At 37.4% G+C, this 23,266-nt stretch overlaps 1 protein-coding gene across 25 annotated transcripts in view; it reads right to left on the bottom strand.

Moving 5' to 3' along the window:
* Positions 1-4,850: 4,850 nt before the first annotated feature.
* LOC113074310 (actin-binding LIM protein 1-like) overlaps positions 4,851-23,266 on the bottom strand; it is a 61,370-nt gene continuing 42,954 nt past the window's right edge. For 3 of the 25 annotated variants that reach the window (XM_026247087.1, XM_026247085.1, XM_026247110.1), the window contains 23 exons: positions 21,857-21,944; positions 21,350-21,408; positions 20,894-21,016; positions 20,465-20,509; positions 18,924-19,001; positions 18,342-18,500; positions 16,105-16,149; positions 15,542-15,580; positions 14,546-14,581; positions 14,037-14,166; positions 13,722-13,808; positions 13,398-13,412; positions 12,344-12,436; positions 11,988-12,035; positions 11,018-11,164; positions 10,536-10,621; positions 9,758-9,881; positions 9,604-9,662; positions 9,028-9,088; positions 8,910-8,917; positions 8,476-8,550; positions 7,001-7,081; positions 4,851-6,360 (listed from right to left, as the gene is read on the bottom strand). In XM_026247087.1, the coding sequence (XP_026102872.1) occupies positions 6,247-6,360; positions 7,001-7,081; positions 8,476-8,550; positions 8,910-8,917; positions 9,028-9,088; positions 9,604-9,662; positions 9,758-9,881; positions 10,536-10,621; positions 11,018-11,164; positions 11,988-12,035; positions 12,344-12,436; positions 13,398-13,412; positions 13,722-13,808; positions 14,037-14,166; positions 14,546-14,581; positions 15,542-15,580; positions 16,105-16,149; positions 18,342-18,500; positions 18,924-19,001; positions 20,465-20,509; positions 20,894-21,016; positions 21,350-21,408; positions 21,857-21,944 (1,800 nt within the window). In that variant the 3' untranslated portion in view covers positions 4,851-6,246. The other 22 variants (XM_026247096.1, XM_026247111.1, XM_026247097.1 and 19 more) reach the window with 21 other exon arrangements.

Below are 23,266 nucleotides of genomic sequence, written 5' to 3' on the forward strand. Positions count from 1 at the left end.
CTCGCTCTGTTGCGCTACTGCCACGCCTCCTCTGCGCACGTCATCGCTCAGCTCAACTTCACTGTAGGCTAGTGATTGTGCTTTGAAAGTGTTGACGCTACATTCTAACTTAATCGCTGTAATAAAACGTTTGAATACTAAGTATATTTGACTAAATTTCAGTGAGCATACAGTACTTACAAATCATATGCAGGATGATGAGACTTTTAAGTAGACCATGAGTCTGTTTCAAAACCTAGTGAGCTGTCATGCTACACCCTACAGTCACCTTAGGCAAAAAGGCTATATGGGAAAAGGCGTTCAATCCCTCATCGAAACGCGATTGCGCTCGTTTTGAGTATCAATTGGGCTGGTTTTGTTGAAAAAATCTGGCAACCTGCTCCATCGTGTTGCAAGCGACTACTCACAACCGATTTGGTGTTAGCATTTCATCCATCAACGCAATGATGGGTGCCCTAATAAACATAACATAGACTACATTCCACACGCAAATATCAGTTTTTTTTAATAATTCTCAATTGGTTTTGGTAATAGCTATGCCATAGAACCCCAAATACAATCATCAATTTTTGGGGACCTGCAGAACCTGTTTTAACTATGACATGTTCCAGGATCATCATCTTTGTTGACCCTGAAACAACATTGTGGTTAACCTATCAGACTTGAATAACCCGTTTATAGTTTTTGTGGAGTTTAGGCTTACAAGCAGTGTTTGGTGCTTGTACATCAGTTTCATTCATATGTCGTTCCCTCTGATTTTATGGAATACTGGTGAAGGTTAGGTTTAGATGTTGGAATATGGTCAAGAGGTCGGACCCCCATCCAAAAATTTTAAATGCTCTTATATATTTTTATGTAAAAAGACTCATGTAGAAAGTACATGAAAATACATTGATTGATTGATTGATGTTTATTTATTCATTTTGCAATTTTCAGTGCCAACTGAGTGTCCCCAGGCCCCATTTTGAAAACCCTTGCATTAGGGGACAGTAGATAGGCCTGTCTGTGATTTAAACTTAAAGCCTAAGGATTTGTAATTATAGATACCAAAGATTAGATCACTTATTGAATTAAATATTAAACTATATACAATGATTGGACAATTAAGATAAAGCAACCAAATTGTTTAGGGAATGCAACAAAGAACATAACATAATCTGGATTATTACAAAATAGTGCGAAATAACTGGAAAAGTAAAAACGACAGAATTTTCAAATAATTCTTTTTTCCATGTATGCTTTTTCCCTCTTTCCCTATAGTAAGGGGACCAACAACTATTTGGTTACTGACATAAAAATACATTCCTTTATGTTCAACAGAAAAAAAGGAAAAGAATGTTTAGCACAACTTGAGGGGTGAGTAAATGATGACATCATTTTCATTTTTTGGTGAACTATCTCTTTAATTCTCTTTGAGGGGTGAAATGGTTTAATTACTTTCTGTCCCTCCCTTTGAGTACACAAAACATACATTAACTAAACAGGTTAGGGAGACAGGTTAGGGGTCCACCACAGCAGCTGCACAGTTAATTACAAATAAACCTGACAGGATTATTTACAGCCCAACCAAATTGTTTGCTGTAGATAAAGACAATTACATCAGGAAGATCAACCTATCTTTGTGTCAATTTGTGTCTTTGTGTCAAAAATCTTTGTGTGAGAACCCCTTTCTGTGAACTGGCTGGATGGGAGTCACATGCTCTGAGAAGCTGACCCCTCCACCAAACCCCAAGGGGTTGCAAGAACTTTCCATCTCTACACTTCCCTGTCAAGGCCTTTTTGTGAACTATAGGGGATTAGATGCACATAAATCATGATTTGTAATATGCTGTGTTTGTTTTCTCAAGTAAATAGATCATTGGTAGAACTAAATTCCCTTTTAACTTAATATGATTATGTATGGAGCATGCTTATTTCCCATAGGCAAACAATTATTTATATACACTATTTAAAAAAAATGGGTTTAATATATTATTTTTAATTAACACTTTTATTCAGCAGTGGTGCACTAAATTGATCAAAAGTGACAGTAATTATTACAAAAAAATTAAATAAATAGTAATAATAAATAATTATATATATATATATATATATATATATATATATATATACTATTTCTGATAATAATAAGAAATGTTTCCTAATTAGCATAATATAATGATTTCTGGATCATTTCATACTGAAGACTGGAGTAATGGATGATGTAAATTCAGCTTTGTATAAATTACATTTAAAAATACATTGAAATAGAAAACAGAAATAAATTGCAATAATATTTTAATATTTCACACTATTACTGTTTTTACTGTATTATTTATCAAATAAATGCAGTGTTGGTGGGCATAAGAGACTTTCAAAAAAAAAAAAAAAAAAAAAAAACTTTGTACAGCAGTTTCAGTTAAAAGATTGAGATTTCTATTATATGAATTTTAAAGAAATCCAGCAATCATCCCCTTGTAAACTCAAAATATATATCAAAGTAGCAGTCAATGTTTTGAATATGAAGCTATAATGCAGCTTTTATTTTTAATGACATGAATTAGTCATGGCTATTAATAGAAAACCTCACAAAGTTGTGCATTAAGACATTGTTTTTAATGTCAATGCAAGATGTTTTTGAGTGACAGTAGTTGCTTATCGTTGAGTGACAGGGTAATCCTCACTAACTGAGTCAGTGTGGGGAGCACTATATAAACTGCTTTAATGAATCTACCAGGTTTCCAGTCAGTATTCAGACTCAGCTGATCCTGTGGCTTTAGAGGTGGATGTGTGAATGAATAACTGTCTGCGAGATGTGTGTGGGAAGGGGGCCAGATGGAGGGTGGTCTGCCTCCCAAAGGTTTGTTTTTAGAGGCAAAAATGAGGGGAATCATATTATTCATGCTCATGGAGCATAAAAGGAACAATTGGAATACACTTCTGAACAGACTTCAAGTTTCAAGTTCAAAGGCTGACAGGTTTCACTTTTATGAAGAATCTGAAATGCAGCTCAGATGCTTGAAAGGGTTGCACTGTGGGAACATTGTTTGGATGCTGTGTATCAGCTGGATGGTGTGGGTTCAGACATTGGCAGATTCTCCTGGCTGCTGCTGGTTAAAGCACAAAGGACATTCCACAGCCGTGAGCCAGAGAGCATGGGTCACTGATTCAGCCCCCATCCCAGCACTGGGGCCTTTTGATTCAAGGACCTTTCCCATGTTACACACATAGACATACACTCACAAAACACCATTACAGTCTTTGTACTCAAAGAGGTGCTCAGGATGTGCCAAGTACATCAGTCAGAGCAACGGGGCGATGTGATGCTATCCATCACTGAGCACAATAACTTATCGCCAGGTGGATAGAAGGATAGAAAATGGAATACCTGGTCTGAAAGCTTTATATCCATGTTCTTTTGAAGTTCTGACCTACTGTGCGACTTGCTGACTGTTGATAGTAACCCACCTTGGCAAGTCTGTGTAGTGTTTCACGCAGTCAGGGAAAGCAAGGCACCTGATCAAACTCGATTCTGCGCTCCCATGGATCCTCGAGAGGAGAGCGTTATGTCATGAAATAATATTATTCTGCCACTCCTTCAGTGAGTGATCAGGTTTGGTCTAGCTCATACAAGAAAAACTTTTTTTTTTGGATGTGTGAGAATGTGTGAGAATGATCTTTTGACAACATTCAGGGTGGCACACATTGAGGCAAAGCCCCTCATTACCACCACATTTCCTTCAAACTGAACTCAGGAAATACTGACAGGGGCTTGCTAGGTCTGAAACTCAAGACCTAAATGTTCAGTGGATACAGAAGTGAGACGGGGTGGATGAGTATGATGTCAAAACACAAACCAGGCATTTGTTGCCAGAACCAAAAGTCTGAAAACATCTGAAATCGTGAAAGTAATGCATTGGTGTCCTAAAAAGCGAATCAAAGTGGTAATGAGCTCCACAGAATGGGAACTTTGTATATGTGTGTGTATCTTTTGGTATTGGTGCTGGGTGCTGGGTCTGTGTCACAGTCCGTTGAACATAGAAAAAACAGAAACACCAATAAACACTTGTGTTCTTGCTTAAATACCTCGATTCTACAATTCAGACTTAGAAGGACTAAACAGGCAAACTTCCCTCTTGTAAGCCCCCCCCCCCCTTTGGACAGGGGCTTGTATTTACCCAATTCAGTATAATAACAATAATAATAATAGTGTTATTTTTATATGTATAAACATTCATATTGTTGTTATTATTCAAACATTCTGTTGTATGAATTATTAAAGAAATTAAATCCATAGAGAAATAAATTGTTGCAATACTACTATTGTACTGCAAAAATTAAAACTTTTATATATTATTATACTGTTGTGCTGTAAAAATAGAATTTAATAATAATTGTTATTATTATAATTCATCCAGTTATATGTAAAATATACTGATAAATCACACCCCTCTGTCATTTTCTTTCTTTTCTTTTTGTACTGGAGAGTCTGTTACAGTCTGTCGAACATGGATAAATGTGTCTTTCTATTCTGTGCAGAGGGTGACAGTGTTATGGGTGACCAGAAACACCAATAAACACTCATTCTTGCTCAAATACCTTCTACAATTCAGAGTGGAACCATTGTAGAGTAACACAGTGCCCAGGCTTGTTTTGAGTTCGACTGACTCTGGAGCCTGGGAGGAGAGCGTTTGGGAAAGAGGTCATTCCATCGGGTATATTTGTCAGGCATAGAAAACATGAAGGAAAGCACCCAAGGATTTCCAAATGACTCAACAAGCGGACCTCCCACTTGAAACGGCCCCCTTATGGCACAGAGGCTTGTATTTCATGTAAAGTGCACCACACAGTTATAACTAAGTCAGACAATATGATCTGAAGCAGAGTTTTATTCCTCGGCAGAGCTTGTATTTCATATTCATCAAATCTTTCCCTCATAAAAGACAGAAAAAGGTGAGGTACACAGTAGGGGTATCAAAACCAACTCTTCATTCTTTTTTAAAGTCACATACACGTCTGTTTCTAGTAATCACGCTTGTTATAGTCGTATGTTTTGTGATCCTATAAAAGCACAATACTGTAATATGTCCTAGTCCTCTGTCATTAACCCTGCTAGTAACACAGAGAACCGCTGAGAATAATAGCCAACATCAGCCCATGATACTGTACATCTGCAAGATGAGATGGTGTCTATGGGAACTGCATTATTCAGCAGCAATATAAATGTACGACAGAGATACGGCCCTGATATCGAGTCTACACCTGGCACAAATGCTATGGCTACAGCTCCGACGATCCCACGTCAACACAGTGGCAGTTTTGAAACACCTCTGAGGCAGTCATTTCAAAGGCTTTGCGTGCTTTATTCTAAATAAAACGCTAAATAAAACCGGAAGTCGCAATACACGGATTGTCTGATTCAGAGGAAGCTGTTTTAGTGCGGGCCGACGTCTGATATTGTCCCACGGCTGACCTCTAGTAGTGAAATCTAATAATATATATTTTAAAGTAATTTAAGCTTAATTTTAGAAATATTAATATTAATATTAATAATAATCACCACCGCCTGATTATCAGACTAGTGGGTTGTAGATAAAGAATCATCCATATCTCGGGTGCTGTTTTGGGCTTTGGTTTTGGTGAACATGCTTGCTACTTTACATGTAGGATATATATATTTTTTTTAGGATTGTAGATTGTGACGAGGCGGCAGAGTGCTGGTGGGACAGGACGCCGATTTCAGTTTTCTAATGTATTCCAGAAGCTCGGCTCCGCAGGTAAAGGATCTTCAGTAGCTCTCACTTCCCGCTTTTAACGTACTTCAAAGGCCTCGTTAGGTCCGCAGCAGCAGGGGGCTCCAGGGATCCCTACAACTCCACCACCTTAACGGCCTGTTTAGAGGGAGAACCCTGCTGACAGCCCCCGGTTCCCCATCTAAAAAATTACAGTCCTGTTTTACAAGTGGGCCAGGAGGGAGGAGGATAAAACCCTCTGGTCCTAGAGGCAGGTTTATTGAGAGCTCGCTCGTTGCGTGTTGGCATCTAGGGGTCACGTGCACCTCATTTGATTCCTATTCAAACACTCACTCATTAAAGATAAAGATATATAGATTTAGGAAAATAAAAAGTGGTCTTTCTGAAGCAAAATAAAACTTTTTTGTGCATGTAATTGGATGCAAAAAAAAAAAAAAAAAGATGAAAAAAGTTAGGACTATCGCTCTAATACATCTGAGTGACTGATAAATTAAAACATGCACAATCAGCTAGTTTAGAAGAGCTTGGCTTTCTTCTTCATGTCGTTGCGCTTCCAAAGAGGAAGTCTGTCAAACTCATGGATCTTCATCCCAAAAATATCAAAGAATGTCACGGGAGCCAAGTGGCGCTAGATATAAATAAGAAGAGAGAAATATTGAAGAATTATAAATCATTAGGCATGAGATCAGCTAAGACAAAAAGGAACTTTCTCCCCCATTTGGTATGACTACAGCTACTAATAAAGCTACTGCATCTTAAAATACATTCAAAATGCATTTATTGTTTTGACAACAACAGTAATAATAATAGTTTTTATCATTTAAATAATAATTTTGAATAATAATAATAATTATTAGTATTATAAGCAATATTTTACTATTTAATAAGTGTTTAAATAAGCTATAGCTGATAACAGCACAAATAATATAAATGAAAACGTACAGCAGTATTATTGCAACAGTGATATTTTATTAAATTTTTATCATTTAAATAATAGTCTAATAACAACATCAAAAATAATTACTGTAAACAATATTTGTATTGTTTATTATTTTATTTAGATATGTGAACATTTAATAATAAGAACAATACTGTTGTTGTTATATTTTACAGAACAATAAAGGCATTTTGAATGTAGCCTTAAAATGCTGCGATGCCATTTCCTCTGATTTACGCAATTCAAAGCAGTCACACTTTTCAAGTGGCAAAGAAAGAGTCATTTACTTTCATGCAATTTCCATTCAGTGAGGTTATCGGGTGCCATTTACCTCCAGTCTCGTCCTGTCCACATCCTTCGGGAGCTTAGCACGCCCTCTGTTGGTGACAGTGAGCATTTCATATGGGTACACCTTTACAAAAGGAGGGATTGTGTTGTTATGGAGAATGCTATGCGAGGCATTTGCCAAACACAATGAACTGCTGAAAGCAAATGGACAAGGGGATGATGCACGGTCATTGTATCTTAACATGACACACAAACACCAACTCTTGCCGAAAATACAACAGTGCAGCACATAGTGCTAGTGAGAGAGTGAGTATGCAGGAGGTGGGTTAGAGCATGCAGAGAGGAACAACAGTAGGTGAGCCTTGTGTGAGACAGAGTGTGAGCATGTACTGTATTTCCAAACCAGACAGTCTGTTTTTCTCAATATGGGTGGGAAAGAAGTGCTGAATTGAATAATATAATATGCTTTAATTACAAAATAGATACAGTTAGCAGCTGGGGGTGTGGTTTAGCATGGAGAAGAACAAATCTTGGTTCCTGTACCATATATTGATTTGTATATGGGGGAAAATAACATTTTCAGAAAACACTTAAAGTTCAGTGTTCTTGGAACAAGTAACGTTAACAGACATCACAATGAATATTTCAAATAAGCGAAGAGCAAATGCAGCAGTAAGTAAATGTCAGAAAACGTCTCACATTCAATCTAAAATTTGATTAAGCTTTTTTGTTGTGGCAATCTCAGAAGTTACTTGATGTTTATTTTATCTGTAATACATAATGCAAAGTAATATTTGCTGCAGATATTATATGAACTTCCATAGCCGTCTCTTAGTCTAGTCTCCTTTTAGCTAGCAAATGTTGGAGTTCAGAATGTGCATTAAAAATAAAAAAGATTCTATGAATCAATTTATTTTCACCACTGAAATGAATGGTTTTTTTTTGTACAGCTGGCCAGGCGTTTTTGCCAACTGCATTTACAGGAAGGAATTATAATGCTGTTGATGCTAGCACTTCTGCAAACAGTTAACAGTCTACAATCATGCCAGTTGTTGTTTCTTATAAATTGCTGGGAAAACCTATTACATTCTAATCTATATAATCTAGCCAATAACTATTAGCTATAAGGCCGACGCAATGAATTTAAGTTCAGCCCTAGAGAATCAGGCTTCTGGGTAACTAAAGCAACCACTTTCACAAAATATTACCATGTGTAACCATGACGCCTCTTTAATGGGAACCAGGAGTTCAGAATGATTGAATGATCTCGAAACTATGCACTGCTAAAACAGAGTATGTCAAGTGATGACATCATTTCATCATAGCACTGGAAGCTGTACAAGTTATGCTAGGCTTGTTCTTCCCACTGACCATCGCCTGTGAAGATGAGCCAAAATGATGCCACTGACTGATTAATCTTGGTTTCGGAAGGGGGTTGATTATTTATTGAACAGAGGAGCATTTCGAGATGGAAGAGAGAAGAAAAAAATAATTGTTGTAAATATTTGGGATACTTGCTTTATATTCCAACATATTAGGCATAGACATTCCCCTGTCCATTCTTGTAATGGAATCTTGGGCATCTTGGGTGGGCTATAGAACAGAACACATACAGGTGATGCAAATGATATGAAAAGAAAGCAGAAAACTGTTTTCAAGACCTTGGGAAATAGTCTGGATCTCATTCCTAACAGCTATTGCTCTGTATCAAGTTCTCAGAAGGGAAGTGGATCAAGCCACTATCCATGTGATGTGTTCTCAGGGGTGGGGGAGTTTTTCAACATATCAAACCCTTGACTGTGCTCTTGTCTTTCCCCACGGCTCAAACTCAGACACAAGCATAGCAATGAGGACATGAGTGCCATTCTGGTTACATGTAGCATGATTTGACTTCCATGTGTGTATGACTGCTGATGCACATGCTCAGTAAATACTGCAGGCCAGTCACATACCTTGAAATCTGTGTAAATCAGAAAGAGACAAATTCCCAAATATTGCTAAATATGACTTAATTGTATTTATTTATTATTTATTAGATGTATTTTCAGTATTAGAAGTATTGCATTTTACCTCTTTGTCCTCCACACACATCCCCATAACTGTTATACTGAGATAGTTCTGCAGACTGGGGCTGGAAGCACAGACAAAAAAAGAAAGTCATTAAAGATGCACTTTAATTTGTTATGGCGGCCTAATTTATTCGACATGCTCAAGAAGTCTCTTATGTTTACCAAGACTGCATTTATTTGATCAAATATACAGTAAAAACTGTATATGGTGAAATACTATTACAATTTAAAAGTATAAAATTGTTTTTTAATGTATTTATTAATTAATGTAATTGCTCAGTTATTAAAGATGCTTATTAATAATGGTTCTTACTCTTATCAGTGTTAAAAACGGATTTTCTGCTTGTTATTTTCATATGAATAAAATTTTTTCTAACATTGATAATAATAAGAAATATTTCTCGAGCACCAAATCAGCATATTAGAATGATTTCTGAAGGATCATGTGACACTGAAGACTGGAGGAATGGCTGCAGAAAGTTCAACTGTGCTATCACAGGAATAAATACAATTTTAAATGCCTTTTACATGCACTTTTTAAATATAAGTAAATAACAGATGAATGGCTGAGACTTACCCGATTGAGTCCATTCCGTCCATATCCAGGCAGAGATGATGTTTTAACCGTTTGGGAGTCTACAACAGAGGACAGAATACTTTTGTACTAATATACCAATGTCTGAATAAAGCTATATTTGTTGTGATTGCTTTGAAAGCAGGTGGCATTATACCTGTGGTGCAGTTAGCATATTGGGAGTCAAAGCGCTGGGCGGCCACACTTCGTATGTATCTCTCTCGGTTCATCTCCTTTTTCATCTCCTCCTTCAGAATGAGCTTCCCGAGTCCAGACTGGATCTGCAGTTAAACACAGTCTTATACTGAGTATACCGAGTACTGAAAGTACGATCAGATAGAGGTTACATTTATTAAACTTTAGCATGCTTATTAGCCTGCATTTACAAAGTATTAGCCTTATTCAATAAACACCCCCAGTCACTATACAGATATGCAAGGTGTGTTTGCATAATTATTTAAGTGATTTGGGTATTAAAGGTGCTGTAGGGAACTTTTGTAAAAAACTTTGTTTGTGTTCAAAATGTAGAAAAATGTATATAATAAGCGAGTACACCATGAATCCATTTTCCAAACCGTGTTTTTGGCTTGTCCTGAATCACTAGGGTGCACCTATAATAAGTGTTTATATTCGGACTATTTTAGATTGCTTCGGGGGTACTGCGGCGGAGTAACCCAGTACCTTTGTGATTCTTCATAGACATAAACAGAGAGAAGTAGTTCCGGCTACGATGTTCTTCCGCAAGACGCAAGCAGTTCTGTTTATTAACCGCTAGAGCATCAAAAGTTTCTTACCGCAGCTTTAAAACAATGCAGACAGCATGTGTAAATAACACTGTGCCATGCAGCATAATTTGGCACATATATGCATTTACGTAAATGGCTGCTTTGACTAAAATCACACAAGGAATGTATAAGCATTAATACGCGCTTGACCTTGCTGAGATGTTCTTCCTGAAGTTGTCTGCGTTTCAGTTGCTCTTCTTCTTCTTCATCCCGTGACCGACTCCTCCCGTCTGAGCCTGCCTCGTCCATGACCAGAAAAGATTAAAAAAAAAAAAAAAAGGAAAAAAATTATCATTGTACCCATGGTGACCTGCAACGGAACCTATAGAGTTCCGTTTCACACATAATCGAATAAAAATAACAATGAGTTAAATCATATGAAAACAAATCATGAAAAATAAAAACATGGTCAGACTGAGTGGTAAAATGTTTTTTATTTACAATGAAATGTTAAGCCATCTATAGCATCCTAAAGTTTTAAAGCCACCACATCTGGCTCTAGGACCAGTCAGATGGGAACACCAGGCCAAATTGACCAGCAGCTGTCCAAGAGTTCTCCACCCACAGAGCAATGTTTGAATTCACAGATGGCTTCCATTGATTTTTGGTTACTGCCAGCAACAGGAGCGTACCTAAAGCAGCAAGGGACGGAGGACACGGCCAGTAGTCGGTCTCGATCTTTGGTGTTTCGTCCGGCTGAGGGGCGTGGGCAGCGGGGAACTTGGATGATTTGATGATGTCATCAGCAGACTTGCTTTGGGCTGCCAGGGCAGCTGAATCTGAATCGGTATTTTGGGGGAACTGGACTATCAGTGACAGACTCTCACAGGCTGGCAGTAATTGTAGCGCTGGCCATTCAGTTCAAAGCATTTCAGGATTTTTATGTGTAAAAAATCTGTATTCATAGACAGTATCAAAAGCTTTGAATGTCAATGGCCAATACTGCATTTAGTGCAGGACAGTATAAAGTGGATAGAGCACACATGCTTCTGCAAATGTATAGATTTTTATCATATTAAGCAAGCAGAGAAATGTAGATATATGAACTGTAGTTTGATACCGTTAAACAGAACTGTTCAAAAGGTGCCTTTGAGTTTACTGAAACTATGTGAAGATTTGAAGAGTGTGTAAGAAAGAGACCAAAGCAGAGTCTTCTGAGGTGTCAGTGGATTTGTTAAGGGATCTTGCAGGCAATAACATTATGCAATTTTCAGAATCTTCAGAAGTTTTATGGCAATTGTTAAAGAAGGAGGATTTTAGTTTCTTGCCATGGGCCAATTGGTTGTGAGGAAGCGATTAAAGAAAAAGAAAGAGTCTCAAAAATGAGAAATGTTTATGATGTGAAATGGTACTTACATATGAACATAAGATGTGATCATAGCATCATAATCACAAAGTAATGGATGGATGGAGCCAACACACATAAAAAAAAAACATAAATATAAATGATAAAAATAATTATCAGAAATCATGCTTGTTAACACACCATAATGACAGGCACTTAAAAAAATCTAACAAACAAAAACAACATTATTCGGCGTGTAAAATAAATATTATTTTAGATGGATAGATTGAAAAGCTTAAAATTTGAAGCAACCATACCATGCTGTTTGTAGATTGGTGGTTTTCTATACATGTTAATGCCTTGGTCTGTGAATTATAAAAATAAAATACAAAAAAGATCTAGTTTTAATAAAACATTTTTAATACCACCTAAGCCAGAAATAAGACACTCCATTCGTATCAGTTATGATCATGATCTGGGGAAATGCAATGCATATAAAGTATGACCAAAATTTCTGAATCAGTACATGTACTCAGCATAAGTTGTAAATAAAATCTACAATCAAGACAATAAACAAGAATAGGCATATATGCATTATGGCGGGCATTGAAATTAAAGAACTGAGGGAGAAAGAGAAAGCAGAAAATCTCTCTGATGATGCTCCGGCTCCTACCTGGGATGTGGAAGTGTTTAGGGGTCAGAGAGAGGGTCGGGGTGGCTGGTCGAGAGGAAAGAGGAGAACTCCGGCCGCTGGATGGCTCAGTGCCTCCAAACAAGAAGAGCAGAAGAAGCGGGAGAAAGCAAAGAACATAAAAAGAAAGAAAGAATAAAAAAGGAAAAAAGTGTGAGAGAATAGTGCCCGAATATATCTTCACTGTCGGAAAGATGGACGAACAGAAAAGGGCTTCGACAGAGAGGTGACAGAGAGACGGACTGAACCTTGTGGGTCGGACCCAAGGAAGAGAACAGGTGTTGAAAGACATTAAGATTGGAAAAGAAGAACTGCCTCAGGAAAGCTGCATGCAAATACTTCACAATCATGAACACGGTAACATTCACCACCACAGTAAAAAGATGAATGTCAAATTCACCCCGGCAGGAATACTTTGAATATCCTTAAAACAGGGGTCACCAAACTCGGTCTTGGAGAGCTGTTGTCCTGCAGAGTTTAGCTCCAACCCTAATCCAACACAACTGAACCAGCTAATCAAGGTCTTGCTATGCATACTTTAATCTTTCAGGCAGGTTTGTTGAGGCAAGTTCGAGCTAAACCCGAGCTAAACCAGCCCTCCAGGACCGAGATTGGTGACCCCTGCTTTAAAGGGCTACTTGTCGCCTGTGAAAAAACAAATGAAAGCATGCAACAGGAACACATTCCTAAAACTAGTGAGCTGTGTAGAGAGAATGCATTTCAAGACAACACATGCACTCCCCTGCTTTTACATAAGGTAAGCATCAATGTTAAGTACATCCCGCAAATATTATTATTTGTATAATAAAAATAATAATGAAAAATATTATTATATTTATTTGGGGGATATGCTTTTTTTATTTGTTATGGAAAGTTATGGAAAGCAAATGTATGAAACCCAGAATTACTGGTTAATTCAGTATCGAATACACCAAATTCTGAATGGTCAAAACACAGGCCCAGCATGCTTCTAAACTGCCACAGGCACCAAATTGCTCTACCCAGAGTCAACAACAGCCATGAAGCCAAGACATACCTATGCAGAAAGAATCTGTGGAGAGGACAGAGGGACATTACACACGAGCATGTGATTAGTAAACTGTGCATTAGCAACTTGCATTAGATGTGCTTTAGTTTGATCAAATACAGCCCTTGACTTCATAAGGTTGCCATTCAAGCATTTCATTATGAATTTCTCAAACAGAGCCGGCAAAAGCACAGCTTTACAAGCTAAAAAGTCACAGTCAAGACACTTCAGCAGGTCTGAATCAGATGAGGGGGTGGATTTGTGACTACGGAACAATATTGACACTGAGAACGAGGAGAAGAGGTCGGGCAATGGGGAGAGGAGAGGCCTTACCTTTGTTATGGGGGAGGAAGTGATGTCGGAAAGGGGAGGTAGGGCGCGTGTCGCTGGAGCGCAAAGAGGAGCAGAGCTTCAGCATTCCTGCCGGCCGCTCAGAGAAGAGGAAAAGGAACAGAGGAGGAGGATGAAGGAAAAAGAGGATGGAATGAGCACATATGAGCAAAGGATGGAAGCAGGTTACAAGCTCAGGAGGAAACGGAAAGCGAGAAAAGGCAACGCGAGCCAAAATGTTGTAAGGAGATCTCGCTCATCCACACACTCCGCTGGAATCCTATAGAGGAAGGATTTGGATCATTTCATCTGACTCACCTGGTCTGTGGAAGTGCTGGGGAGACTTGGACAGAGGGGGTATATAGCTATGGCGGTGGTAAACCGGAGAGCCGATGGAGCCCTGACTGGTGGATCTTTGCATGATGCGCTCCCTTATGTCATAACAACCCTACGATAGACATGCACACACAACATTACATACTGTACGGGAAGGTTCAAAACACATTCACATTACTACACATTAAAGGGACCAAAACATTTTAATTCTGTCTTCATTTACTCGTCTTTTAGATATTTGGAAGAATGTTGGTGACCAATGTTGGTTTTAGTTCCCATTGACCTTTATTATATTGTTAGACCATGTTATGCAAGTTTGGTTACCAACATTTTTCAAAATATCTTATTTCTTCTGAATGAGGGTGGCTAAATGATGACAGAATTTTTATTTTTGGGTGGACTATGCTTTCAAGACATGGTTTAATGATCATGTACTGCTGTATTAGCTGTAGAGTAATAAAGAAAACTTAGCATTATGAACAGCCTCTAACCTCAGCGGACGGGGTGGGAGACAGTGTCCTTGGAGACTGAAACAGAACAGGAACAAAAGATCTATGTAAGTATGCATCAGAATCAGTACTAAAAGGTGGATAGGAGACTGTATGCCATAGAGCAATACAGAAATGCAAATACTGCGATTAAATCATGTCACTGTGTTTTATGCTTTTTAAAGTTTTATATATTAGACTGTTTGTATATTAGTTGTTTTATGGGTTAATGTCACAAAACTGTTCACATATTTAATTGTTTGGAAAATGCCTCCAAGGCTGCATTTATTTGACCGATTTTTTTACAATAATATTAATAATAATAAATCAACACAATTTGAATGAATTACAATTGCGATTTAAAATAACTTGTCTATTGTAATATATTTTACAAAGTGATTTATTCCAGTGATTAAGCTGAATTTTCAGCAGAAATAATTGAAATATGCTGATTTGATGCTCAAGAATTATTTATTATTATCAGTGTTGAATATAAACTTTGATACTTTCCCCCCCTTATTTCATTCAGGGTTCTTTGATGAAGAAAAAGTTTAAAAGAACAGCATTTATTTGAAATAGATTATTTTGTAAAAATTTAAAAATCTGTCACTTTTGATCAATTAAATGCATTCTTGCTGAATAAAAGATACATTTTTTTTTAAATAAAATCTTGAGCTTTTGAACACACACACGCACCCCCCCCCCCCACACACACACACACAAAAATGTAAAGCAAAATTTTTTTTAAAAAAGCTTAATTTTGTGAGATTCACTCAGCTGTTGCTGGGACAATGACAAACAGAAATAAATACAGACAGACATACATTACAAACATGAACACACACTCCAACAGGACACTTTTGGGTGTTTGCCATTAATTTAAACAGAGGACTTCTTCCAGTGCTCAAGAGTTAGCTGAAGCTCAGCGCCATCTTCATGAAGAGTTAATAAGTGTCCACAGCTGTGGCAGGGTTCAGAGGGAGGTCACTGACAACTTACTGTTTCTGCGGACAATGAGGAGGGGTCTTGTGGCAGGGTCTGGGAATGTGGACACAGAATTAAAATCACTAAAAATAACATTATGTTATGCGTCATGGAAACAGCTGTGTTTTCTGTGACCCAACATGCATTGGATGATGTTTTAAATTAAATGAATGTAACGAAAGTGGAAGATGAATTGTAAAAAGGCGCTTGCAGTGTTCATTTTGAATGTTAGATGCTAATGTTATGCTAACAGTGACACAGATCGGATGTATGTGTTCTGGGAAAGACATTTCAGTTCATTGAGAATGAGCATGAATGTACACCATTGCCATGGCACACATAGAAGCTTGACAGATTCTTCAGTTTTTCACTGGGTGTTTGAGTACACACTTAAGAGTTCAGATAGTGGCCAATGAGATGAGAGAAACTAGGTGTAAGAGGCATTAGATGTTCATGCTCATTTGATTAAGTAAGGTTTGTAAATGAATACGTTAATTGTGTTCTTCTTAGTTTGGGTTGGTGATCCACAAACTAACTGGTTATGTCAGTGGCTTTATTTCTATCCTGCACACACTTACTGTGGCTCTGCCTCTGGGTGGGCTGCCACTTGAGGCTTTGACAGGCTGTAGGGGAGGAAAGGGGTTGAGTTTGGTTACTCTATGAACTTGTCGGTGACTCGAATATTGTATGCATTAAAGGAATATTCTTGGCCATTTTCAACTTGATTTGCACAGACAGTAATTTTGTTAACTGTAAAACACTTACAATGGAAGTCTATTTGGCTAGTGGGCTATTAAGAAAATAATGAACTATATTCTTTCGAAAGTATAATTTCGAGTGTTAGCATGAAAGTGGTGAGATAAAATTGTTTACTGACATTTTCTTTGCAGCTATTTCTGCTATGGCATACATGTCATAAACCCATATCATAACCAGCTAAAAAAGTAAACCCAGATACTTTTGCTTAATCAATATCTTGGTCTTGTTTTCCAGTGAAAATATTTAAACATCAAACAAAATTTGGGGTAAGCAGTATCTTTTCTTTATATTTTATTTTCATGAAATTAATACTTTTATTTAGCAGGGATGCATTATATTAATAAAATGTGACAAATGTTGTTCTTTTTTTATTTTAGATTTTAGATTTTATTACGGAATCATGAAAAAATTGCTGTTTAGACTTCAATTGTAAGTGTGTAAATAAATTTTCTGTTTGTTTATACACAGTCAAGGACAAGTCTAAATGAGTGGCTTTTATAATCAACCACAGGTGCAGATGAAAACCCCCGGAAATATCCATTTAACACACATCTTCATCACCGCAGTTTATCTGAGATTTTGATTATAGTCACCAGGTGGCGCTGTGACAGTGCTGTCTCTACACAGAGAAGGCGCACAGGCGTTTTCAGGTACAGCAGAACAATGTTTAATAGACAAAGGGAACAAGAGCAGTCACAGAGAATAAAAAAACACAATTTGCATACATTCTTTTCATGCATAGACATACAGCTAAACATGTTAACAGGAATACATGCAATGCACATGATCACATACAGAGAAATGAGCAAATACACACACTTGCTCACATCTGCTCTGTCTGTGGCCTGAGAGCCTCAACCAATAGTGTTTTTTGGAACACTAATGGGATCATGGGGTCAGAAAGGTATTATGGTCACTGTGATAAGGAACTGGGGATGGGACGTTATTATCACAAAGATGGAGTTGGGTCTGTTTTATAGCGGTAGTCTGGTCGCAACTGGCTAAAAACCATGTGCAGTTTTGGTTATCGAGACTAGACCAGTGGTTCTAAACCAGGGGGCCCGGGGCCCATTGGAGGGCCTCAGAAACTTCCAAGGGGACCGCAGAAAAACTTATGTATTGATATATATATATATATATATATATATATATATATATATATATATATATATATATATATATATATATATATATATATATATATATATATATATATATATATTATAGAAATAAATTTAGTTCTATTTTAGTTTATAAATCTATAAAAAAAGATTTTTTTTTCATAATTGCAAAATTACTATTGTTTTTATACAGTACTGAAACAAAGCAAATAACTTCTGGAATCAGAAAAATAACTGTAGCTAATATAATATATTTAGTACACCAAATTAATTTATATAGCAATAAAAAGGTAAAAAAATCTTTGTCATAATTACATAATTAATGAAATTGTAATAAATATGTAAAAAGTACTACTGTATATATTTATTTTCTATCAATAAATATTGTTTTTGAAGAACACACCATTCTGGAATAACAAAATTAATGTTGATTAATTTATTTAATTAACTTTGTATTAAATTATTTAATTAATGTGAAATCAATATAGCAATAAAAAAGTTACAACTCTGTCATAATAACAGTTTGAAATACTATCATATCATATATTTATATATACACTAATATGTCATAGCATATAATAAGTATGGACTTCTAATATTGTGTTGTGCGGTGGAGGCCCTAGGGTTAAAAAGGTCGAGAACCACTAGACTAGATCTCCAGATCTCCAAATTGAAGTAGAAGGATGTTAAATGTACAGAGTATGGCTGTCCACAAAATTTTAGGCAGGAGCGCTGTCAGATTTGAGATAAAACAGCTAAAGTTGACTTTTTATGAAAATCCCACCTAGTCCAAAAAGGAGAATAAATTTATAAACATAAATCGGTGAAATTGTAATTTCTACACAGCCATACAGTGGCTATATATATCATATTCGGTCATAAAAGGACATTGTTTTTTTATGAGAAAGACACTAAAAGTTTACGATTCGGATTACCTCTCCAGGGCTGTGCCTTCCTTGTCTTTCCAGGGTGGAGGAGGTGGAATGGAGAGACTCATAGGATATCATGTCTGGACGCTCTATGTCATAAATGGCCTTGACTCTGGGGATGGCTGCTAGGTCCTTGTAATCAATAATCTCATTGTCTACTTTTGCCTGGAGGAAGGAGAGGATGAGGGACAGGGACAGGGAGGGAGGAGACACATAAGTGGAGAAACACATGGAGAAAAGGTGTTGATGAGGAAGAGCTCAGGGCACAGGTGAAAGGTCATTCACATCACATCCAAACAGAGCAACAGCTCTCACAAAGGGCGAACATATACTGTGGAAAGATGGCATGCTTATGAGAGAAGCTACCCGGCTTAACATTTGCTTAACAGTGTTATTGTTAAAATGATGCTACAGATACAAGGCAAAGGCAAAGAGTGAAAAAGAAGGTGAAGCAAACTCCTGTGCTTTTCCTGGATGTTTTTTTAACATCGACCCTGAAGTATAGCAGCATCAGTATCCATTGTGGACTGAGTGATTATATCTGACAGACTCTGGAAACGATTGGGGACGCCGATGAGTGGGACTCACATAGATGGTATGACCTGGAGATCCAGGGATGCTCGAGCCAGGTCTCGAACAGATACTCTCAGACGATGACCTCGTGGGCTGCGGGAGAACGAGATGTTGTGTTAGCAATAAGCTGAAAAAAATACACACATGTATAAACACACTCATAGATGCCAGTGGGAAGCTTGAAGGGGTAGCTCAGCTAAAAATGCATGTTTTGTCAACAGTTACTTATTCTCATGTCATTCTAAATCTATATGACTTTAATTTTTTCCATGAAACAGAAAGGAAAGAGTCTGAAGAATGTTCACGCTGCTCTTTTTCATGAAATGGAAGTGAATGGAGATTGGGGCTTTCGAGCAACAAAAGAGGATCATAACGTCATAAAGTAAATCATGATAAGTATATCTTTAAATGTAATTTCTTAATTATTTTGATTTTATTACAAAATTTCTTAAATCTGATGGATACTAATGAATGCACTGATATGGTAAACTAAAATATAATGTAATTTTTATTGAAACTTGTATATCACGTATTTAAATCTAGTTGTTATTACAAATTTGTAATGATGAATTTGCAATTTAGTTAATTTGAAGCATATAATTTTAAATGTAATCAAATAACACACTACAGTTAAAATAATAAGTACTTTACATGTGCTTTGTATGTTAGTCAACACATTAAAATAAGTGTACTTTTTAAAGTCAGATGAGAGATAAACATAAGGATTTAAAAACATACTTTAATATATATATATATATATATATATATATATATGTGTGTGTGTGTGTGTGTGTGTGTGTGTGTGTGTGTGTGTGTGTGTGTGTCTAAGTGTGTTATGAAACAGTCATTAAAGTGTACTGTCATTAAGTGGGCTTTTATTTCATTAATATTATATTATCTGAATGTGCATTTTTTATGTACTGTACCTTTAAGATGTGAAGTACACTATAAATGCATGTACAGTCTAACTAAGCACACTTCTTTTTCACGAGGGAATTCATACAGCTTTCAAAGACATGAGGATAAATGACAAGAGTAAATGATGACAACATTTTAATTTTTGGGTGAATGAGGCACAAATTTTTGAGCTTTCATTCAGCACAAAAGCTAAAGGATTTCCAGCTCATATTGCCTCATACTCCAATGCAAGCCTTCCCAAGATGCATTCTGTTTCATATCCTACAATATGCAGCCATGGCAGCCAATCCCTCAGATATGACTCTAGGTCAAATGTCATCAAAAACACCAGAACTGTGCGACATTAGGAAGCATATTCTGTATAAGTGACCAGTTCTGTTAGCTAAATTATGAGCTCATATCTTAGATGGTTCTGCATGAAGAGTCAAACAGCTGTCAATCCTGTAATGGTGAATGGAGTGCTGGAGGGCTTGAGCCACATGCCTGTAGTGGTGAAAAGCATAATGATTCACACACAGGCTGTTATGGGGAAGTTGGCAAGGGCGGAAAGCCCTCTGCTGGTGGATGACTGCAAAGGCAAGAGCTGCAAAACAACACTTGGAGTTCTCCAATCTGCTGCCAGAAGCAGAATACAGTACCTGCCTTTCTGAGTGGTGCAGAGATGTTACTGAGGGTGGAAGGGGCTGTGAAGGGAGGTAAAGGCATTTCAGGATATGACATCACACCAGTTGTCATCTAACTTAAGCACTTCATCCATAGTCACCTACTCACAGCCTTGCTTGCTATCTTTTGCATGCAGGCAGATCCTGATTTTGTTGGACAAAAGATTACTTTTTACGAATTTCTAACATTTCTATGACCATTATGGCCTAACTTGAAGAAGGAGGGTGCAAGCATATTCAGTCTTGCAGTGGGGATGTAAGTTAACTAATATGAAGCTTAAAACACACACACACACACACACAGCAGTTAAGTCTTGCTTCGAAGTAAAGCAAGACTATCTGTGAAAGTTGAGTTAGCCGGAAGCATTGCAGTTTGGAGGGAGTGCAGAGCAGAAGACTGCAAACCTCACGACTGCCCAGGGGATGCCGGCCCAGCCGAGAGCCACCTGGGCCCCGGCTCTGAACCTGAGACTGGGGGTAAAAGATATCAAACGGACTGGGTTTTCCTTTAGGATGTTGCCAAGCTGCCTAAGGAGGAGAATCACAACAGAATGGACAAGATGCACATTGACAAGCACACACATACATTCTCTTTTTGTGATTCAGATGTAATGCTCCAGCTAGAGCACCTGAGACCTCATTTTAACTTTGGAGTCACCTGGGGAAGTTTTAAAAGTCGGTTTGAAGAATGTGAGCATTTTAAACATCTCCCAGTGTTTTGTAGACTGTTGTTTTTGGGATTAATATGAGGGACGAGTTCAGCAAAGAGAGAGAGAGAGAGAGAGAGAGAGAGAGAGAGAGACGGGGCTGATTAAGTGAGTGACTGGCTCACAGTAAGTGTTTAGACTGATAGATACTCACTCTGTACTTCTCTTCCAGTCCACTGTTGTTCTTACAGTCTGGATGCCATACTGTAGAACCTGAGACAGAGAAAAAGAGAGAGAGAGAGAGAAATTAAGACAAAATAAGGGTGGGTATATCAGAATTCTTTTACCATATGGTTTTCCTCCTATTACAAATGGGACATTCCTCTAACAACATTTGCTTTATTTGTATAGAAATTGAAGTATTGACCTCATTTGTAAAGCAACATTTTTAAAAAGATTAAAAAAAAAGATCAAACAAATAGTTTCCTTCTGAAAACATTTTTCTAATAACTACTTTTTTTTTTTTTTTTGCATCAAACTGGCTGTATGTGTAGACATATTCCAACCTTTGAACCTTTTTGTGGAAAGTACCAGAACTGCTTCAACCGTCTCTATTAACCCTCTGGGGTTCTTCGGTCATTTTTGACCCGAAGGTCCTGAGTGTGACTCCTAAACGAAGAACCCCGGAGGGTTAAAGGTAGCATTAAAGTGTTGTGCTCACCCTGTAAGTACATCTCCTCTCCCTCCGTGAACATTTGATTGCATCTGCTGCATCGTGCACAGCTTGGATGGTAGTGCTTATCTCCTGCCTGTTAGGGGAAAAAGTTCCAATTCAGTGGGCAACAGAATTCACAAGAAAAAACCATTCCAGGGAGACACGACACTGAACAAAACAGACTGAAATACAACTTCCTTGACATCTATGACAGTGCAAAACAGTCTGTGGAAGAGAGAACAGTTGTGCTGCCACTTCATTGCACTTCACTTCTTCTAAGAAAAGGCTCTTTCTCTCCTCTTTCCTTCGTTCTTTGTATTTTGCTCTCATCAGTATGTGTGTGTGTACTCCGTGAATGTACCTCTGTTAAGATCTGCAGAGTCACTGTTTGCACAGCACACAATCCCGTATTACCTTACCCCACCATACAAAAATACCCTCCTGACCTCCGGATACTTCCAGGTCAAGGGAACAATAGCAGTAAAAAGACATGCACACATATACACACGTAACATAATCAAACAGATTTTAGTTTAGAGTTTTATACAGCTATATAATGTTGCATGCTCGATGTGAACTTGCATCACCTATCTTAACATGCATGCGTGAAGCGTGTGCGAAGCACTGGAACATGGTCTGCCAGCTGCAGCTATGGGCTGGAATTCTGATATCTGAGAGCTGGGAGGTGCACCGGGAGCTGGAAAGCCTGAGAAACACTGCAGTCTGTCAGTCTTTTTAACTTGGGAAGGTCATTCACTACCCCAAGCAAGACATTCATAATCCTACATAAGCTTTCAGTTCAAATTAATTATGTTATTTTGAACTGGAGATTGGAGCAATGGCTGTTGAAAATTCAGCTTTGCCATCATAGAAATATATTTACTACAAATATATTAAAATGGTTATTTTAAATTGAAATACTATTTCACCATACTCTAGTTTTTGATCAAATAAATGCAGCCTTTGTGAGCATAAGAGACTTAATGCTAAACATCCTATTGACCCCAAACCTTTGAACCTAGTGTAGTATACCAGTCATATAGCTAAAGGTGCAGTACATTCCACATAATATGGTGGTTTATGTGTGTATCATCACTCCAGCACACAGCTGTAAGTCATCTGCAGTAGTGTTTCATCATTCTGCTGCTTTCAGTTAGCTCTGGGAATACTGATGAGCCCTGCTGTTCTGACATCTCTCTGCTTAAAAACCTCCTTAAAACCCTCTTTCTTGAGGCAACACTTTGTCTTAATGTCCTTTTTCTTCTTTTTGATTTGTATACTTTATCTGTTATATTTTTCTGTATTGTCTGTATGTAAGGAATGAAGCTGCTAAAAAAATAAAATAATAATAATAAAAAAAAAACAGTATTTAAATCTTACCAATATGATAGTTTTGCATGAAAAACTATTTTTGTA

This window comes from Carassius auratus, unplaced genomic scaffold (assembly GCF_003368295.1).
Source record: "Carassius auratus strain Wakin unplaced genomic scaffold, ASM336829v1 scaf_tig00014308, whole genome shotgun sequence".
Classification (NCBI taxonomy): Eukaryota; Metazoa; Chordata; class Actinopteri; order Cypriniformes; family Cyprinidae; genus Carassius; species Carassius auratus.